The sequence below is a fragment of the Hyperolius riggenbachi genome, chromosome 6 (genome assembly GCF_040937935.1).
Source record: "Hyperolius riggenbachi isolate aHypRig1 chromosome 6, aHypRig1.pri, whole genome shotgun sequence".
Lineage (NCBI taxonomy): Eukaryota > Metazoa > Chordata > Amphibia > Anura > Hyperoliidae > Hyperolius > Hyperolius riggenbachi.
This window is the reverse complement of record NC_090651.1, coordinates 86,513,613-86,536,132: the sequence shown is the minus strand read 5'-3', so window position 1 is coordinate 86,536,132 and position 22,520 is coordinate 86,513,613. Positions and strand designations below refer to the sequence as shown.

General features: G+C 43.8%; 1 protein-coding gene across 1 annotated transcript in view; it reads left to right on the top strand.

Annotated features, from left to right (window-relative positions):
• Positions 1-22,520, top strand: part of COP1 (COP1 E3 ubiquitin ligase) — a 319,426-nt gene that overhangs the window by 197,462 nt on the left and 99,444 nt on the right. Inside the window, exon 15 of the mRNA XM_068239628.1 lies at positions 18,328-18,444. Coding sequence (XP_068095729.1) covers positions 18,328-18,444 — 117 coding nt within the window. The remainder of the gene's footprint in view (positions 1-18,327; positions 18,445-22,520) is intronic.

Genomic DNA, 22,520 nt, shown 5'->3' with positions numbered 1-22,520 from the left:
GGCATACGCTTAGAGGGATCCCTGTTGGAGAGTATATTAGAGCCAGGAGGAACTGTTCTACAGACGAATTTACAGTACAAGAATTTTCTGCCCTTAGGTCACGGTTTAGGTCTAGGGGTTATTCGGATTCTGATCTGGATAGGGCCCAGAGAATTGCCATTTCCAGGGAGAGGAGCAAATTATTAAGCAATAGTTCTGACACTGCACAGGTACAGAATCCTAATGCTGCTCCTTTAAATGTTATAACTTTCATAGCCAACAATATAATCAGGTCACAGCGATAATCAAGAAATATATCCCTGTGTTGTATGCTGATGATAAGCTATTACAAGTGCTTGAGCCTGGGTGTAGATTTGCTTATAAAAAAGCTCCCTCTCTGTCATCTACCCTCTCTCCCAGTTTGTATCAGTCTACCAGTGCACCCCGACGTCCTACATGGTTGTCCTTTGTGGGATCGCACAAATGTGGATTTTCTTCATGTAATTATTGCGCTTACCACCGCTCCTCATGCAGCGTCTCCTCCATTGCTAATCAAAAAACCTTTTTCTATACGTCAATTTATTAATTGCAATACGAAATCCGTGGTCTATGTGGTCACTTGCGCGATTTGCAGCCTTCAGTATGTGGGCTGCACCACGCGCTGCTTGAGGCAAAGGATCTCTGAGCATTTTAATGGGGCCTCCTGGAAGACGGACAACATTAGCAATGTTGCGAGACACTACAGGGAGAAACATGATGGGAATATGGCTGGTTTTCTATTTCAAGGGATTGAGAGGGTGACTGTTTCCTTTAGACGTGGTGACCTATACAAGAAATTGCGAATGAGGGAGGCATATTGGATTCTGCAGATGGGGACTAGGGAACCTCATGGTTTAAATGCCAGGTGGGACATTAATTTTATATATTGATATCGTCTTATTTTTGTACTGTGCAGTTTTGTATTTCTGTATTTTTGTATTTTTGTATTTCTGCATTTTAAATATTGTATTCTGTGTCTTTATACATAGTAATATTAGTATGATGGTGGTTTTTTCCATATATTCATTTCTGCAGGTTTTTATTCCTGCGCCTTTAAATCCCCTTTGCTCCCAGGTGAATACACCCTTGGGGGCGGGGCTGTTTAAGTATATATATGGTCCACCTAGATGTCAGTATGTTTAGGCTATGAGTAAGGATGTAATCCGAAACATGTCAGCCAATTTTTCTGCCTTTGTAAGTTGGACTCAATAAAAACCCTTGGACTTTACCTGCGGGTGTGCGGATTTCGTTCTGTTTGTATCCTGATCTGCCGCATTGGTTTCCAGCACCTTGCTACAGGTAATAGGGGTCGAACGGTCTCATCTACTGCATCTTTCCCAGGCGCAGTTTGTTGAATTCTTAAAAAGGCGGCAAAATAAATGGCAATTTAGGCGCCAAAACCTGACCTTGCCCCAGGCGCAACTTGGTCTTGATCCGTCCCTGACTGAATATAGTTACATAAAGCTTAAAGTACCCTTGACCCAGGGTAAAAAATGAATGAAGCCACTGGTGGGCTATATTACTTTCTCCTGATGCTGGTCATTGTACTTGGGGTCCCTCCCGTTCCCTATTCCCAGGTCCCCTTAAATATTTGACAGGATTCTTCAAATCTTTTCCCGGACGTTCTCCCAAGCGAACTGTGCAGGAGCAAGTCCAAACCACGCATGCATAGCAAAAGTAAGAGCTTGTCAATGAGTGATTTCTTTCACTGCGCATGTGTACTTCGAAACTCCCACTTGTGTAGTTCAGAATTGCTCTGTGCCACTGGGAGGAAGTTCTTGAAGGCTCCATAGGTAAGAGGATTGGGTATGGAGAACGGGAGAGACCCCAAGGACAACAAGCAGCATCTGGACAGTCAGGAGGTAATGTAGCCCACTACGGACTTCATTATGTATGTTCACCGATTTAGGGGTACTTTTAATGGGGTAGAAGTTTGATGAACAGTCAATTAGATTTTTGCTGTGCAAGTATGGTTAATCACTTGCACTTGCTCAATAGCAGTGACATCTCAGGTGTCTGCGGACAGATGATACCCACTAACATCTGATAGGTCACTGCTACTGAGCAGTTGCAGTGATTGGCCGCAGTGACAGAGCCATGGTCCCACCCTCGAGACCAGTGATTGGCAGCACACTCCACATAATTGGCTGCTTGTCAAACATCTGTGGATGGATTGGGGGAAAGCTGTTACCTGAAGCAGTCATGAAAAAATGCTAGGAGTAACATCACCCATGTGTATTCTATAGCTTCCGACCTGACCTTTTCGTAATCTTGTGATGGACAATCTCTCAGTAGTGGCAGGCCTCCTCGCACCCATCGCTCCCCCGTTATCCTTCACCCCCCTTTGTTATGGTGTAATGTCCCCCCGAAGCTACTTCTGGGTAGTGAGGCCAGGCACGCTTCGTGAGGTCACGCACATTCGCAAAGCGTGTCCGGCCACAGGCGCACAATCAAGGACGCACACCGCCAGGCCAGGGCATATGTAGTAATGGACATGTGCAGACAAGGGCATGCGTACTACTACGGGACATTGCGATATGGAAGTAGTACAGGGGCAGCTAATTGCGGCAAACAGCAGGTGAGCTGCTCGCCTACATCACTACTTCTGGGTTGGGAGGGTTGGTAAGCACTGCACAGGTGCTGCCAGGTTCCTGGCCGCATCCTTGATCATGCCTGCGTATACAAACATTTGTATACAGTATACAAACCTTGCAGAGAGATCACAGGGCTAAAGATCTTACCACCTATAATACAGTTCAGAATTTAAATCAGGGATAGATTTTACAGTGGACAAACACTGCCTAAATGATTTATAAATTAATATTGTAAAAAAAAAAAAAAAAAAAACACGTTTAATTCACTATTAGTTTCACTATCGTTCCTTTGGAAGACACTTTTCTTTTGAAATAATCACTTAAATGGTAAACATTATTTTAATTTAATTTGTTAGATTGATTTTTTTTTTCCTGTGTGTGCTTTAAAACCACAGCCATGTCACAGTGTTTCCTACAAGAGGTTGTCAGATAGTAGCAGCAGTGGCTGCTGCCAATCACTGGATTTGTGAAGATGTGGAAAATAAGTAATGGGTTTCCTACATTGTGCAGCTAAATGCTGATGCAGGAAAAGGGGGAATTCTGGGCTTTTCATACTGCAAAGCGATTAGAGATCCCAGTCTTCCTGAGAAGTACAGTTTGAACAGTGTCTGTTTTGGAAAGCCATTGCTGGCTGCAGTTTTAAACATAAAGATAAAAGAATTTGTGCAGCACTGGTACATGTGTATAGTTATATATTACCAGCATAGAATTACACCCGCTAATGCTATCCCAGCATTCCTACCTATTGATCTATCATTAAGGCGCTGACATATTTATATACCCTTGATGAGCCGATTTCGACAGTCCCTGCCCAATACTGAAGCACGCCACTGGCCAGAAGGGAGGGGGGGTTACAGTAAGTGCAGTTGCTTCAGAAAGCAGAGCGACAGAATTCATCTTCATTATTGATTACTGATTGGATCAAGAGCTATCCTTGTTTTTTTTGGATTGATGGGGCTATCAAACGAGGACAAATTTATACTAATGAAAATGAGCAGTTAAGTGACTGATCACTAGCGTGATATCAAGGCACTTTTTCACATAGTCCTTAATCAGAAAACGCCAATGCAAAGTGACAGGTCCACTTTAGTGTACATCAGCTGTAAAGGCAAATTGGTTTATACACTATGGCCTACTTAATCAGCTGTGTGGCAAGTATTAATATAATACCTCTTAGGAAAACCTTTATTTCCAGTACGGACAGTCCAGCATGGGACCGTTTTCCCACACAGGTCAATGGTGCCTACAGCTAATGATGCCGGTAGCAGGCGGTCCAGTCTGTGATCTTTAGGTTCTGCAATTTAATAGATGCATAATGGTTAAAAGCTGAAAATCTTGCGCGTTCAGAGATTTTTCCTTCCCCGGTACATTTTCATTTAATCTATGCCTGTCCCGCAAAGCTGCTTCTTTTAATTGCATCTGTCAGACTTGCCTCGGAACAAAACGCTTTTGTGTGCCAATTTAAATAATAAATCTTCGCTTGCTGAGCCAGCGACTTTTTGACCCTCTCTGCCAACCGGACCTCATTTTCCGGCCCCGAGGTCAGTTTGTTTGCATTATGAAGAGGAAAGTTTTACAACCAGTGGCGCACATTACAGCTGTTGTACAGCTAAACGTCTACACAGAGTGGCACTTCTCCCGCTAGCTATCTGTCATCTGGCTAATCGGTTTTGATTGGTCAGACACGACTGTATTGGTTGCAATTACATCTCCATGGCAGCCTTTCCCTTTAGATCAACATCTGTTCTGTCTGCAATGACAAAGCCGTTCAGCAGGTCTGGTTGACATGTTTTGTTAGAAGCTGGAGAGTGTCTTGTAAAATGTCATAAGTCCACTGCCTGGTTAGTTAATGGAGTATTTTAGTTGAACCAATCTCCGACAGTCCATTCCAGCTTTTGTTTGTGTTGGGGGCTGAAAAGCTCAACATGCTTTACTTTGCTGTTGATTGTTTTTCTGAAAATTTAGAATGTCCTGAAGTGGTACTTAAGATTTAAACAGTGAAACTACTGTCCAGATTCAATAAAGGAGTGTTAAACTCACTACTATTTGGCAGTAGAAGTGGAATGTGGGTGTGCTATGCCTGCTGTCCGCTAAGTCCTGGAATCTTAAAGTACACAGAAACGGAGAGGGATATGGAGAATGCCATATTTGTTTCCGTTTAAACAATACAAGTTGCATGATAGTCCTGCTGATCTCTTTGGCTGCAGTAGTGTCTGAATCATACACCTGAAATAAGCATGTAGCTAATCCAGTAAAGGTGGCAATCCCCTTCTCGGCGGGCGATCAACCATCCGATTCAATATTTATTATTGCATCTGATGAAAATCGGTGCTGCCAAGACCATGCCCAATTGAAGATGTGACCAATTTTAGGTCCGAAATTGACTGCATGTATCGATCAAACTTGCTGCCAGATGTTGGACCGTTGTGGTCAATCAAGTGGATGGCGGTAACTGCAAGCGATATCGGGGCAAACGCGATAAAACCCCTTTTGCTGTTCCCCCTAGTGTAGTAATATGCACCCTGTGTGTGCATTTATACATTACTTGTCCTGTGTTGCCCACCGCGCAGTGCCCATCAGTCTTCCGCTTCCTTCTCTTCCATTTGCTCTTTACACGCCGCCGGTGTATAGCACATGGCGCATGTGTGACGTCATCCTCTGTCTTGTACAAGTGCATGGTGTTAGGTATCTTTCCTGCATTAAGCATGATGTTTATTACTGATAGCCAAATCACAGTACCGAATACTGGACCAGGTGGACCCAAACATGAGTGGCATTTGCAGCGTGGCAAGAGGTGGCAGCAGTATGTGGATGCAAAAATCCATTGTGTCATTCGTGTGGATGGACAGAGGGAAAGCACTTGTAAAAGATGGGCAGTCTGGTGGTTGTTAAAGTGCTGCCAAAGAGGAAAGGGTACTTATCCGTTAGCCGGGCGCATCCGGCAGGTGGCGCTGTTGATGTTAATTCCAATCATAATTACTTCACGTAAACCTGTGAATGTAAACGCCGGATGCGCCCGGCTTAACAGATCAAGCCGCCGGCTTGCTTCGTGTCTCGCTCTTCTCCCCCTCTTGCCCTCTCTCCTATAGAACACTGGGGAGGGGACATGCGTGTCCCCCCACAGTCGTTCGTCGCAATGCCGCGACGAACGACTCTGGGGGGACACGCATGTCCCCTCCCCTAGGCTCATACGAGAGAGGGCAAGAGGGGGAGGAGAGCGAGACACTCACGAAGCAAGCCGGCGGCTTGATCTGTTTAAGCCGGGCGCATCCGGCGTTTACATTCACAGGTTTACGTGAAGTAATTATGTTTGGAATTAACATCAACAGCGCCACCTGCCGGATGCGCCCGGCTAACGGATAAGTACCGAGGAGGGAAAGTAATGAATTACCGGTATACTTGCATTATTAATCGGGGGCAGTCTGAGGTTGATTTAGCTTGTTATAATAAACGCCCTTTACTTTTAATTCTAGTGCCATTTTCATGAATGTCTCAGATAAAGTAGTCTCTGAAGGCGGCCTTTAGTAGTAGTGCTGCTCACCTCAGTAAGCTTGATGCATTATTACCTAGTTACGTAGTGATAGAATGAGTAATTCTGAGTCCACAGAATAGAGATGCAACCATTGCAGCTTTCCCTATAATGAGGATTTTGTCAGAACTCTCCCCACACCCCAGGGGGCTACACTTCCATTTGGCATCCACACCACAGAATGCTGGAGTTGATTTTGAAATGACTACTATAAAACATTAAGCACGTAATAAGTTATTCATTGCATTTAATCGACAGTGGCCATGAAAAGCCACAATATAAAACGTTATACTACTTCACAATAAAAATGACAATAGAAGGAACATGTATTGTTTACCCAGGATACCTGCTTGCACTAATAGGTATTATACAAGGGTTTTTTTTCAGCCAAAATTTAAATGGAAAAGATTCAGAGAGTGACTTTTCTTGTGTCCATATTCCTTATTACTGTATCTGCTTCTCCCACCTCTGTGTTGGAGCAGTGGCTGCTTTAACACCAGCGCAAACTAGTCTTTTTTTCCTGTGCAGAGACTGGTATACTTTTAGGTCGGAAGGACTATTGCTTTGTGACTTTGGTAACGCCCCCTTTTTACCTACCTCGGCACACACTGGCCCATATGCAATTATCCTTTTTTTTTCCCCAGAGTTTTCTCCTAGGAGATCATATTTCATCTTCTATTTAACCACTTAAGTACCAGAAACTGCGGAACACCAACAGATAACGATGAATGCTGCACATACTCGCCGCAATTGTTGTAACCGCCGCACCTCGGAACCCGGGCCACCCACTGTGCCGTCTCTATGGCGGCAGATTACGTGTGAGCCGGTCAGGAGCCGCTTTCATTGGCTCCTGACCTTGTCTTTCAATGTAAGCCAATGGAAGTTGCTTACATTGAAAGACAGGACCAGGAGCCATTGAATTTGGCTCCTGATCCGCACACAGGGCTCTGCCGTCACAGAGACAGGCAGAGCCAGTGAGCTGCGGCGAGAGATGTCAGGATTCAGCGGCCGAGATCGGCAGAAGCAACGAAAACAGCAGATGCATGCAGCTGGGGTTGGTTGAATTCTACTCCCTGGCAGCCAGATAGCCATCAAAACAGGGTGTAGATTTCAATCATCAAGGTCTGGAAGTAGTTAAAATAACTTTTCAGCACTTTGCAACTTAAAAAGTACTAATAAAATTGGTGAAAGGCACTATTGTCATTATTTTGAATATTTTCTTGTTTGCTGGTGACTTAAAGAGACACTGAAGCAAACTAATTTCGCCTATTTTACCTTCTAATTCGCTTCTCTCTAATGCCAAGTAATCCGCCGTGTCCCCGCCGCTAAACGTGCGCTGCAGAGCCCCCAAATCCCTCGCAAATATCCACGACCAACTTGGTCGTGGATTTTGCTGCTCTGAGGGGCAGAGCTTCCAGCTGTAGCTCTGCCCCTCCTGACGTCAATCGCCGCGCGGATCGCCACCTCTCTGTGAAGGAAGAGTGAGAGGGGCGCGGGGAGAGGCGGCGATCCGTCGCGATTGACGTCAAGAGGGGCAGAGCTGAAGCTGAAAGCTCTGCCCCTTCCAGGAAATGCCGGACAGATTTCCCCCCTGGGGATTTGGGGGCTCTGCAGCGCACGTTTAGTGGCGGGGACACAGCGGATTACTTGGCATTAGAGCACTGAAGCCAATTATAAGGTAAAATAGGCAAAATTAGTTCGCTTCAGTGTCTCTTTAAAAGGCATTATATTGACAATTTTGAAAATATCACCTAGGAAAAAAAGTGAATTGCATATGGACCACTGTTTCTAAGCATAGGCCAACTAGGCGTGTGCGCTGAGTGCCATTTGGTGTCCTGGTCATGCTTTGTGCCTTTTTATTGTGGAGTGGTCCCACCTGCATACTGTGCAGGACTGTTATTACAGGAGTGGTCACACATTTTTAAATGGACATTTGTTTATTATTATGCTATTTTACTCATTTTTAAGTGACAGCATATTACAGTAGAGTGCATGTCTATGTGGAGATCACTGAGCGTATGGAAGATTGTAGTTGAATCAGGGATTACTTTTATTTCAGATCTGTGCGCAGCCTAAGTGTGCTATGCATGAATGTGCAAACCTTATAAGCAATTGTTTTTCATGGATATGCTTCTGTTTTCATGTCAAGACCTGGTAGCACTGACTTTAATTCTTCAAGCCATGAAGGCTAACTAAAGCGATTTACACACGGTCAACAAAAGTCGCTTGAAATGCCCGGTAATCTATACAGAAATGGCAGGCATGCTGGGAATTAGCCCATGATGCAGAAGGGAGCAGTAGAGAGAGCTCGGTAATACAGTGGTTTGCAAAAGTATTCAGCCCCTTGAAGTTTTCCACATTTTGTCATATTACTGCCACAAACATGAATCAATTTTATTGGAATTCCACGTGAAAGACCAATACAAAGTGGTGTACACGTGAGAAGTGGAACGAAAATCATACATGATTCCAAATATTTTTTACAAATAAACAACTGCAAAGTGGGGTGTGCGTAATTATTTAGCCCCCTTTGGTCTGAGTGCAGTCAGTTGCCCATAGACATTGCCTGATGAGTGCTAATGACTAAATAGAGTGAACCTGTGTGTAATCTAATGTCGGTACAAATACAGCTGCTCTGTGACGGCCTCAGAGGTTGTCTAAGAGAATATTGGGAGCAACAACACCATGAAGTCCAAAGAACACACCAAACAGGTCAGGGATAAAGTTATTGAAAAATTTAAAGCAGGTGTAGGCTACAAAAAGATTTCCAAAGCCTTCAACATTCCACGGAGCCCTGTTCAAGCGATCATTCAGAAATGGAAGTAGTATGGCACAACTGTAAACCTACCAAGACAAGGCCGTCCACCTAAACTCACTGGCCGAACAAGGAGAGCGCTGATCAGAAATGCAGTCAAAAGGCCCATGGTGACTCTCAGGGCCGGCCCTAGACTTTTTGCCGCCTGAGGCAAATTTTAAAAAAATTGCCACCGCCGCCCCTTCCCCCCCCCCCCCCGAGAGGGGGGGGGGCGCGCTCTGGGGGGCCGCCGAACTGGAGGGGTAGCTGGCAGGACGGGGGTATTGGGCCAGCGGCGGGGAGGGGGGTCGGACCCCCCCCTCCCTCGCCTGGGTCCCCGTCCTCCGCTCCCTTCCAGCCTAAATAGACGCAGCCGAAGTGTAAGAGGCACGGGCGGGGAAGACACTCACCTCTTCCTAGCGTGCGCTCCACTGACGTCACTTCCTGCAGCGTCCTGCAGGAAGTGATGTCAGTGGAGCGCACGCTGGAGCGAGGAGGAGGTGAGTGTCCTCCCCGCCCGTGCCTCTTACACTTCGGCTGCGTCTATTTAGGCTGGAAGGGAGCGGAGGACGGGGACCCAGGCGAGGGAGGGGGGGGGTCCGACCCCCCTCCCCGCCGCTGGCCCAATACCCCCGTCCTGCCAGCTACCCCTCCAGCTCGGCGGGCCGGCTCCCCGCACCCACGGACGGGCGGGTGCCGCACTGCCGCCCCTGGAAATTTGCCGCCTGAGGCAAAAGTTTCACCCCGCCTCATAAGCGGGCCGGCCCTGGTGACTCTGGACGAGCTGCAGAGATCTACAGCTCAGGTGGGGGAATCTGTCCATAGGACAACTATTAGTCGTGACCTGTACAAAGTTGGCCTTTATGGAAGAGTGGCAAGAAGAAAGCCATGGTTAACAGAAAAGCATAAGAAGTCCCGTTTGCAGTTTGCCACAAGCCATGTGGGGAACACAGTAGAACATGTGGAAGAAGGTGCTCTGGTCAGATGAGACCAAAATGGAACTTTTTGGCCAAAATGCAAAACGCTATGTGTGGCAGAAAACTAACACTAAACCTCACTCTGAACACACCATCCCCACTGTCACATATGGTGGTGGCAGCATCATGCTCTGGGGGTGCTTCTCTTCAGCAGGGACAGGAAAGTTGGTCAGAGTTGATGGGAAGATGGATGGAGCCAAATACAGGGCAATCTTGGAAGAAAACCTCTTGGGAGTCTGCAAAAGACTTGAGACTGGAGCCGGAGGTTCACCTTCCAGCAGGACAACGACCCTAAAGATAAAGCCAGGGCAACAATGGAATGGTTTAAAACAAAACATATCCATGTGTTAAGAATGGCCCAGTCAAAGTCCAGATCTAAATCCAATCGAGAATATGTGGCAAGATCTGAAAACTGCTGTTCACAAACGCTGTCCATCTAATCTGACTGAGCTGGAGCGGTTTTGCAAAGAAGAATGGGCAAGAATTTCAGTCTCTAGATGTGCAAGGCTGGTAGAGACATACCCTAAAAGACTGGCAGCTGTAATTGCAGCAAAAGGTGGTTCTACAAAGTATTGACTCAGGGGGCTGAATAATTACGCACACCTCACTTTGCAGTTATTTGTAAAAAATGTCTGGAATGATGTATGATTTTCGATCCACTTTTCACATGTACACCACTTTGTATTGGTCTTTCACGTGGAATTCCAATAAAATTGTCTCAGGTTTGTGGCAGTAATATGACAATGTGGAAAACTTCAATACTTTTGCAAACCACTGTATGTTGAGCAGCATGTGACCTATCACAGTCAGTCTCCTGCATACAATGAGGGGTTTTATAAGGTCACTGTGAGCATTATCTGTACCAGTAAATGGTCCGGTCATACTCCTCTATGGCTCATGCACAGTATATTTTATCCCTGTTGAATGTAGACATAACTCATGGTTAGCAGCGGTGAATGTTAAACTGGAAGCGGTTTATAGACACTGAGTCTACGTATTGTTGTGTTTTGGGGGTTATGTTAGCATCAAAGCAGCTCCAGTGAAGATAGCTGCATGTCTTATCCACGTGGGCTGATTTATTAAGATAGGTGGAATGAAACCGAGAAGATCTAGGAGCCATCGCTCTGAGCAGCCAATCAGAATACTTGTTCACTTAGCTCTTGAGATGTGCTTGCCTGCTGTGGGCAACTGCTCTACATCTGCTCTACACCTGTCTTGGTAGATTACACCCTCAGTGTGTATCTAAAGCTTTTTGTACTTGGTTATCTGATCATTGCCAAAAAGCATCAGGTGCTTGATTGACCCTTTCTGGATTTGGTAGACATGCCCAGGACTGAGCTTGTCATAAGATTTTCATATCACAGCATTTTAGTGTAATGGATAGCAGCCTGCTACCAGAAGCATATCCCCGATGAAGCGCGTGTCTGTCTCTTCACATCAAACAGTAAAATAAAAAAAAAATCTGCTACATTGTCTACCATTGTGCTCCAGTAATTATTAGATCATTGTCTGCAGCAATCTCATCTAATATCCATTGTGCTGCTGCAGCAGCCAGAATGTTTTTACCACTCAATGCATTACAACAGTCTCTCACGCAAAGCTATCGGATAGGGATGGTCAGTGAGATGCATATAATGCCGAATTAAATGCAAATAGGGACGGATTTCTGTGAAGGCCACAAAGGTCTTGGCCTTGGGCTGCTGCAGCCTGAGGGGGCACCTGAAAATGAGAGGGGTTTCTACATATAAAAGAGGTTGAAAAAGGGAACCTGAAGCCTTAGGGAGCTGTTAATGAAAGAGGGGGCTACAGTACATGGATGAGGCACATGGAATATGGGGCTGCACATGGTATGGGGAAGGGGGGGGGGGGGGGGTGCACAACATACTTTGCCTAGGGGCAGAAAAAGTATAAATCTGGCCTTGCATGCTAATTTAAAGGGAACCTGAACTGACTAAAATTATTTAAAATAAACACATGATGTAGCTGCAAATGAATATTACATACTTACCTCGCCATCAGTTCCTCTCAGAAGCTCACCATTTGCTTCTTACAGTTATCCCTTCCAGTTCTGACAAGATTTTGCCATAACTATAATTTACTAGTTGCTGTCAGTTATATATCAGCTGCCGTCAGTTACAACTGAATATGCAAGGTAATGTCCATGTTTCCCTATGGCTCAAGTGGGCGATATTACAGTTTAACAGTGTGCTGGCCAAGAAGCTGTTATTGGGTAATGGCCATTTTCAGAATGGAGGAGAGAGAATTCCATTGATGACAGTGGACAAACAGGACGCTGGAGAGGAGAAATGGGTTGATGAGTAGACTACACAGGAGGTAATTTATGTTTATTTTGACTTTTTTAATTTTCAGTTCAGGTTCACTTTAAGACTAATATTATCCTGCTGGAATTAGTCAATTCCACTTCCTGATGATTTTGATTGACGGAGTCAATCTACATGCAGTTTGTATTACATTTGCAGGCAAGTCAAAATTAATTTCACTTAATTAACCATCTCTATTCTGTTGTGCTGATCAATGCGTAATTATTGAGAATTTATTAAACTGCTGCCCCGAGTATTGTACAGCTTATTGATTCTCATTTGTCCCTCCCCTTACCTACTCAAAGAAAGTTTCTACTTGCCTCCACGACAGGTCCACCAGGAGATAGCCCCGCTAATACCTGGGACAGGAAAAACAGATTAAATAGCCACCTCCTACCACATGCTCAGTAATGTTGGAGGAGGAGGTCTCCCCTCCTCCTCCCCAGCCAGCCACATGGCTAATTAATATTCGCTGCACTGCAGAGACTGTGGTAGGACTGTAGTGTTGTCCGGATCATGAACGAATCGTTCATTTGATCCGGATCTTTTTTGTGAGTCGAATCATCCGGATCATCACAATGAAAGATTCGGTTCACAGTGGATGTCTGTCTGGAAGAAACAGGAACATACAGAATGTACAGTGCAGGGAAAGTCCTGTCCTGCTAGTCATTTCACCCAGTCTGCTTCCCTAGTAAAATGATTCAAATTATTCGGTTCAAAGATCCGGATCTTTTCAATGATCCGATTCAAATGATCTGAATCCTTAAAAAGATCCGGACTTCTTATCACTAACCTGGAGCGGCTGCTTTGAGAGCTGCATAACGCAGCTTAATCTGACGTCCAATTTCAACACCACCATACGTTGCGTTAGGGGCACGTTATACGACCATAACGTCCCCTAAAACGCAACGTCTTGGTGTGTAAGTAGCCTGACATGGCGATATTGAACACAACACATAGAGCTAGGAATACCTCACCGATACAGGGTATACAGATATACAAAACAAAAAAGAACAGAACCCATCTGTGGTATGAATAAGTAGGCTGAACAAAGTATTTGCAAAATTAGAAAAACCTTTATTAGAGTATACGCACTGACAATAAGAACAATCAAAAACATATAAAATTCCCTGTAATGGGGATAACCATAATCCCTGCTTATAGAATGGTCATATATAAAGCGTGAATGCCCCCAAAAAAAAAAAAAACCTCAGCATGGGACAAAGACAAAAAAAAAGGTATTTTGTCCAGAAGAATTGTGTGAGCATGAAAAAAATACAAATACGTATATAAATGATTGAAAAAAATCGTGCTAGTGCACAAAAAAGGAAAAGAGCAATATATTCCTCAAGGTGTCATAAAAACGTAATACAGGGGATATATTACTCTTTTCCTCTGTTTTGTTGTGTCTGTTTTTTGTGCACTAGCACAATTTTTTTTCAATCATTTATATACGTATTTGTATTTTTTTCATGCTCACAATTTTTCTGGACAAAACACTTTATTGTCCTTGTCCCATGCTGAGGTTTTTAGGTTTGGGCATTTATGCTTTATATATGACCATTCAATAAGAAGGGGTTATGGTTATCCCATTACAGGGAATTTTATATGTTTTTAATTGTTCTTATTGTCAGTGCGTATACTCTAATAAAGGTTTTTCTTATTTTGCAAATACTTTGTTCAGCCTACTTTCTCATACCACAGATGGGTTCTTTTCTTTTTTGTTTTGCTTACATGGTGATAGTCAAAGCACTTGGAGGTAGGTGGATCAGGTGGCTATTTAATCTGTTCTGTTCATCCTGTCGCAGGGTTGGGAGGGGTTATCTCCTGGTGGACCTGTCACGGAGGGTACGTGAAAAACCAATTACCGGTAAGAGTAACTATTGGCTTACTACTGCAACCAATCACCTTTTAGGCCTCTTTCACTCAGGAGGCTGAAGGATGTCTCAGCCAAAAACAGCTAATGTCAGCGCAGAGAAGAGCCGATGGTTATGGCGCCACCATAGGCCGTAATGAGAATTAAGTCTATAGCGGCGCTCAGTGATTTGGTTGCTGGCGATTTTTACTATAGAATATCTACATTTTCAACCAACCCATTCATTAACAGAAATCATGCCTAGTAATATTCCTGTGTTCTCAGCATTCATTAAACTCCTAGTGCGTTCTAAAGCTACACACACACTGCTGATTTCTGTAGCGCACAAGGAACAGGACTTGATCCGTCAGGTGACAGTCCAGGGCCAATTTTTGAACAGACTGGTCACTAGCCTTGAGACTAGCGATGGGTTTGTTGCCATGAAGCAGGGAGGGGAGATGACAGAGGGCGCACAACAGAGAACAATGCACACGAGTCGTTCAGCTCTACGCCTATTCATGCCAGGCAAGGCTATGTGACCATCGTTCCTTCATCGCTCTTCCCCACTAATCATTAGTAGATATTTACTGGTCACTTGTGGTGAAAGCTATGAAACCGCATTATCACGTATAGTAATGTAGGTGTCAGCTTTCATCAATAATGTGTGACAGCGACTGTAAATAGCAGCTTAGCTCTTATTGATGCTATAGTGTTAATGATTTTTTTATTTAGCATGATGGGATCTGCTTTGATGTGTAAATGAATGAGCACATCACTTCTGATTACACATCTCTGTGGATAGCGGCTTCCTGTCACATGGCTGACGCTCTCATCACCCAGCTAAGTAAATGTGGTGAGATGCGAGGTATCCTTGTGTAACGTTTCTATTCCCCTCCTGTCTGGAGTTATCTATTGTGTCCGGAGCTTTGCTCTTGTGTCTATTACTTATGAGAGGTAAAGGCGCTCGGACGCACCATGAATGTTAATCACGCTGCTGACATTCAGCACTATTGACTGTTGGGTAGTTTGACATCTGCGGATTGTTATGGATCTCCCTTTTCTAGTGGTCTGTGAGTTAGATTGTCATAATTTCACACAGTGCGTGTTTACACATGACTGGTAATCAGAGGCTGGAGATCAGCTGGCGGTGAGGAACCTGCGCTGGTCACTTAGCGACTATGAAGTGTACACAGAGGTAAAGCCCTGAAGCATGTTCTCCTGACACAGACCAGAGCCTGCTCTGTTAGCAGAAAGTTATATAGCTTATCACATAAACATGACCAGATCTTTCTAGTTCTTGCCTCTGTTCCGGTATAAGGACCTTAATGAATTAAACTGCTCCTCAATTTAAAGCCTCTTTTACACTTGCAGGCTAAACCTGCGTTGTGTTACCATATTTTTTCTGAAGGGAGCTGCAAAAGCAATGAAAGTCTGTGGAAACTTTCACACTGATTGCAGTTCCTTGTGGTGTGCCGGAAGTATCAGTCGATGTAAGGGCAACAGCGCGTTACCACAAGCACTGCGCTTAGTGCACGGGGTAATGGAAGTCTATGAACGACAGAGTGCGCTGTGTCGCTCCCTGCACAGACTGATGGAAATCCTAGTGACGTATTTCCTGCTCAGCAGGGATTACGTCACTGAGCGGGGGTGGCACTATGCATTTGACCCCGTCGGTACACTCTGCCGCATGGTCATATGTTTGTAATTTTTACACTGCAATGGGATGCAGCAGGAGCATCATATACCCACCGCAATGCAAAAATAATTGTAAAACCGGCCTCCAGTCAACCTAAACTCAGAACTTCCTTTCTGCTCTAAAAGCTCTAACAGGATGAACTGTACTGGGAACACTGAAAGGGTTAAGCCCCTGTATGTCCGGCAGAACTGAGCTAGAGTTTATATGTTGCCCCTGTATCTGAATGGGTTTCCTCGTAATGGACAATGCATATAGAATTAACACCCCCTCTCCCAAAAGTAGGAGGCGCTTATTACTTATTTTCAGCATCTGTACTGATCTCTGATCATCAAACTTTCTTACACCTATACAAGAATGTATTAGAAGCTTATGTTTTAGGTTCATGAAAATAGCCATCGGGCTGAAAAAATGTTTGCCATTATTTTTTTGAAATCTGTTTAGAGCCAAACTAAAGCCATTGGAGTTTTCTCAGAAGCGTTATTTACCTTAAATTACAATTAAATTAAATAACTTAACCTTAAGGCAGAATGAAACCCAGCATTTCTTCTTTGCTCTAAAAGATTTACAGCATATTATATACTACCACCATTTTTGTGTTACTAGAATAGCATTCAACTAGTTAAACACAGGACTTAAAGCTCCCTGATGGGAAAACTGGGTGGATCCAAACTGGAGATAATGTTATCTTGTGTTAAAATTTCTCACTTGATACAATTAAGTAAATACTTCTCTGATACTGCAGACACTCCTGATCAGTCAGACACTCAAAATGAATAAACCAGTTATGAATAAAATACAAAGTCCGCTTTCGGAGCAAAAAAAGTGTACTTTGGGAACTTGTAATTTCTTATTGAATAATACTTAAGCACAAAAGCAAATATGATAACCGCATGGCATGTAAAAAGTAGGAAAATATGTTTTTATTGAATATCATGTCAGCATTTTATACCGCTTTAAATTACAGCACAACATGTCAGAAGTCACTGCCATGCAGACTGAGAGAAGCGTGAGGGAAATGCATCAGTCACAGACTAATAGAAGTAGCACAATAAAGAAACGTCATTCTGTGCAGCACATTTGGGGCTGGTTCACAGTTGGCCACTTTTGGGGAGCGTTTCAGCAAAGCGCTGTGACAAATATATCCCTGTGGGACCCTTCTCATTGCAGCTCTTTCCATTTTTATAAATTGCAAATGTCCTGCATACTACATTTTTGGCGGCAATCACAATGTGATTCTCTTTCTCATGAGAATTACAAAGCACAATCGCCAAACATTCACACAGCAAAATCTCAGTCTCTAGCCGATTGAGATCCAAATGCGAACCAGGCCTTACTTATGGACATCATCCTATATAATAAAACCCTACTGTCTCTGCGTCCCATGTCCCTGTGTGTCCCACATGCGCTCTGCGGAAATGTGCGTGCACGGCGGGCGCATGCGCAGTGACAGACCTAGCCCGTTTTTAAACGGACTTGGGTCCACTAGTTCTCTCTAAATGTGTTTGGTAACAGGCCTATATAAGTGGTGTAATCTGAAAAGGTCTGAGCTGAGCTGCTATCTTTAGTTCACTTAGTGTTTTAAAGGACAACTGAAGCGAGAGGGATATGGAGGCCGCAATATTTCCTTTTAAAGAGAACCCGAGGTGTGTTTAAAGAATGTTATCTGCATACAGAGGCTGGATCTGCCTATACAGCCCAACCTCTGTTGCTATCCCAAACCCCACTAAGGTCCCCCGGCACTCTGCAATCCCTCATAAATCACAGCCGTGCTGTGAGGCTTTGTTTACATCTGTAGTGTCAGTCTCAGCTGCTCCCCCGCCTCCTGCATAGCTCTGGTCCCTGCCACCGTCCCTTCCCTCCAATCAGCAGGGAGGGAAGGGATGCAGGCGGGGACTGGAGTTCTGCAGGAGGCGGGGAGAGCAGCAGACTGACACTATAGAGATAAACAAAGCCAGCTCTGACAAGCTGTTTGTCAGCAGCTTGGCTGTGATTTATGAGGGATTGCAGAGTGCAGGGGGACCTTAGGGGGGTTTGGGATAGCAACAGAGGCTGGGCTGTATAGGCAGATCCAGCCTCTGTATGCAGATAATATTCTTCAAACCCACCTCGGGTTCTCTTTAAGCAATCCCAGTTGCCTGGCTAACCTACTGCACTTTTTGGCTGCAGTAGTGTCTGAATCATACCAGAAACAAGCATGCAACTAATCTTGTCAGATTTGACAAAAATGTTCAACACCTGATCTACATATGCTGGTTCAGGGTCTATGGCTAAACGTATTAGAGGCAGTGGATCAGCAGGACAGCCAGGCAATGCATTGTTTAAGCGGAAATAAATATGGAAGCCTCCATCTACCTGTCTCTTCAGTTGTCCTTTTAAACATAAAAACTGTGTAGTAATCTTATGATGTAGCATATACTGTATTTGTTGATGTAGGTTTAACACATCCCCTTACACCTCTCTCTCCCCTCCACTTATCTTGATCATTTTTCATATTTAGCCTTGCTAATCTTTTTATTACAATATCTTGTTCTCTTCCTTTACAGTAAAGCTCTGGTCTACCAACCTGGATAATTCTGTTGCCAGTATTGAAGCCAAAGCCAATGTATGCTGTGTGAAATTTAGTCCATCTTCGCGCTACCATCTGGCATTTGGCTGTGCAGGTAAGTCCTAACCACTGTAATGCTCATACTGTTTGTAAGTGTCACTCATTTGTAGGTTCCTCTACACCAAGCTATGTTTAATAATGATCAAACCTGTGGAAACAACTTGTCTTTTAAAATATCTGATATAGAAGTGTTTTTTTATGTTTAGTTTATACATTTAACTAAGCAATTAAAACCAGAGTAAAACAAAAAGGGAAATGCTTCAATATAAGATTGATAAACTGCTGCAATCAGCGTCAGCCATTACCTTCCTAACTTTAGATTGCTCCATAGCAAGCAACGAATCAGATTGTGCTCTTAGAATATTCTTGTGGGTGTTTACCAAGTTAGATCTACCTGTGGAGAATTTAAAGGGCATCTCCAAGCAAAAACTAAACTCCTTACACAGAAAATATTTATATATGTAACATAAAGTATACATATGCTGCTTTTGACAATCCAGCAGCAAATGGATTAAAGGCAACACACATTTGTTTTTCTGTCCACCTAATCTTCTGAAACCTTTGTAATTAACAGTTGGCTTCCCTAGCTGGTCCCTGGTCAGGTTTGTGTGTTCAGGATTCATTGAACAGTTCATGTCACAAACTGTCCCTCAGAAGAACGCCGTCTAATCCGTACCGTTGCCATAGTCCAGGGGTTCTCAAACTGGGTGCACCTCGAAAACCCCTCTAAGGGTTCCTCTACATTCATTCCCATCCTCTGTGCATTGCCATCAGGTAATGCAACTGCACATTGATATACAATGGCGGGTCAGTGACCATTTGGAGCGGGGATGCTGCATAATGGGGGTAACTGACTACTTGAAGGGGGGAATGACTACTTGAAGCATCATTAGCTATGTGAAAGGAGGGAAATACTGCCTAATGAGCATCATGGGGTGGGTGTCACTGACTACTTGGAGGGACGATGATGCCTAACAGACATCACTAGCTACTTGGAAAGGGGAGGGTGCTGCCTAATAAGGGTCATAACAGCATTTCATTAGTTGTTTTTGCCCAGGGGTGCCTTGAAATAATTTCAAGGCCCCCTCATCCCCAAAAATTTGATAACCGTTGGTCATATTTTAATGTCCCTGCAACAGTCTAAGGTTCCTTTCACACTGTGTGTGTTGTGCTGCAGGGTAATGCAGCGCATAGTGCAGAATAGAACCGTTGCTTGAAATGGTGTCCTTCTCTCTCCCCCTCTTCTTCTGCTAACACGCTGCTGTATGCAATCTTGGAGACAGCTGATAAGTTGCCATTCATTAAATGAATTACACATTTCTCCACCATTCCATAATGGAAAATACATGTACTCTGTGTTAAAACACAGAGCACATGACAAGTATGAATAGACCCCAAGGCTAATATTTTACTCATTATACACAAACCCTGCCTCTGAAGGAAATTGCTAGAGAACACAGGAACAGAGCAGAGAGAACAGCTTTTCTGTGCATGTTCTGTAGTGATTCTATATTGTTACTGAAATGTTGTTCAAAACTCTGAGCCTTAAAGTGATACTTAAGTGAAAACAAAGTGAAGAGATAAACAATTGTATGTATCCTCCTACTCCTAAAAATGACCTTTGTTATGCTTAAAAACTCGAAAAAAAACAGATTTATTGTTTTGTTTAGCTGAATGTAACTTTGTAGAGTGAGCTGCAGCGGTCAGCGTGTTTTGTTACACCTCCCCCACATCACCTTTTGTTTGGAAATCTACTACTTGGTACAGCTTACTTTGATGTGATAAAGTTTTAGAGGCATCCATTGCCTGTGTGACACTGACATTTTTACAAACCAATAGCTGCAACACTGAGCACACTGAGTAATGTGTGTACCATTTGTGACATAACCATTTGCAGCAATTTACCCAGTGGTGAGTGACACTTTCATGATAAAAGAAATGCCAAAAAAACATAGGTGTAAAAAGTCCTGGCGACAGCAATTAAAAGGAAAGGACAGGGGAGAGATACTGGGCTGCAGTGCTTACTATGGAGTGGAAGTCAATTATTGCTGCACTTGGAGGCTGGAGGAGTTTTTGGCTGTACTTATGGGCCAGGAGGGGTTAAAGGCTGCAATACTTTATACAGTATAGTCATCGGCCCCTCCCCAAGTGCAACCATTAACTTTGCTGGATAGGCTTATACTTAAGTCAATAAAAATTTCTAGCTTAGGAAGGTCAAATATTGGTGTCAGCTTATACACAAGGTCGACTTGTACTGTATTCAAAGATATATGGTATAAGTGAGGTAAAAATACAGACAAAATAGACTTAAAATAACAGATATAACTAGAGAGATGATGTAAAATACAGACAAAACCCGAGATATAACTAGAGAGATGCTTCCTTCCTAGAGTTCCCCTTTAGGTTTCCCGCTCTATCAGCTGAAGTCTTTGGTGTGTGTTGGCTGTGACAGGTGCACTGTAATCACAGCTTTCATACTGAAGCAGGTGTTTCTAGCCTAAAATAAGCGTAGAGGAACGTGTAACCCATTCTGCTGAGATTAGCAAGATGAATAGACATTGGCTGCTCCATGTGCCAGCGTATTCATATGGCACAGTGTTACTCTATGCAGTAAATGCTATGCTGGGTTATTGTCCTTGTATGCGTGTAACTCTGAGCAGCAGGGAGAGATTACGGATCGGTGACAGCCCTGATGACAGGGTAAAAGTGATTAGCGTGGTGATGGAAATTGCCAGGCAATAAAGCCAGCCAATGTTGGCTCTCAGATTACTTAATGTGTAGGATGCGCATTAAAAATAACCTAAAATAATAAAGGAAAAGATTAGCACAGTCTTGGCAGCCAGTAATGCATCAGCCTCCATTATGATCTATATCGAAGCCACTTTCTTTATAGTTTTACTTTTTTCCGTTTTCCTCTCCCCTGCTGCGAACATTTAGCTCTTTCGTTTACATTTTTATCCCCTGCTGTGTCAACTGCTTTTGACAGTACAGTTTAGAAGGGTGGGGTGGAAGAAGAAAGGGGGGGAGCGCACATCTTCCCCCAGCATTCGGCGTCAAGCCCATTATCCAGAGCTGGCTGAATGTCATCTATAACCTCCAGCTATCAATAGGGCTGTCAAGAGAGAGGATTATAAAGTGAGGGCAGGAAACACTGCACACAACAATAACCTTTCCACACACAGTCTGCTTCAGTCCCCATACAGAGTTGCACTTGTAGTACATGAGCCCTCAGACCCTGGTGGGAAGTTGCTTAGCTGGGAAACTGCACATCTAGACCTTTCATGGAGGACCTGTCATTTTGTCACACACGTGTTCAGGGAAAAGGCTTACGCACAAGAAAGCTGCTTGTTGAATATTGCTATAACCTTTATAACCTACACAAGGTATTTTTTGTGACTCTCTCTCACTCAGTATGAGCATGTCGCCCACAGACGCACTTAGTTACCACTCTGTTCAGGTGCCCAGCCAGATAAACCTGTTACATTGCAGCTTGCTGACATGTCTGTCTCTGCAAGCCGAAGTTATTTATGCTGAAATCAATGCAAAATGGTGCTTTTGTGGATAGTCCAAGTGCAGGCCAATTCCATTCTTCTCTTCCTACCACTACCGCCCCACTACAGCGCAACAGTCTGTACAGCACTTGGCCCCAAACGGTTCCTGGGGACTTAATTCTAAATATATTATAAGCACGTACAACATTTTACGCTGCTGTCTAGTCAAACTTTTGATGTCTGCTGACTCCTTCCCCTCCTCCGCTAGTGGTATGCGATATGAATAAAATGTTTTTGTTATCAGTCCCAGAGCTGAAGGTGCCGGTGCTGAGCCTGTCATTATGCTCTTGGTTTCACTGCCTAATAATCTATTGACCTAGAATAATTATGCGGCCAATGAAGTCTGCAAAGCTGCACTTCTGTCTTGCATGTTTTTACAGGTCACCGACTCTCTCAGTAATAAACCCAATAAAAAGATGGCTTTCAGAGTAAAAAAAATAACACTGCAATGGCAGCTACCATATTCCACTTTTCATAGGTCAATGTTAAGCCCGTACAGAACACATTCATATGTACAAGTGGAGGAAATAATTATTTGACCCCTCACTGATTTTGTAAGTTTGTCCAATGACAAAGAAAT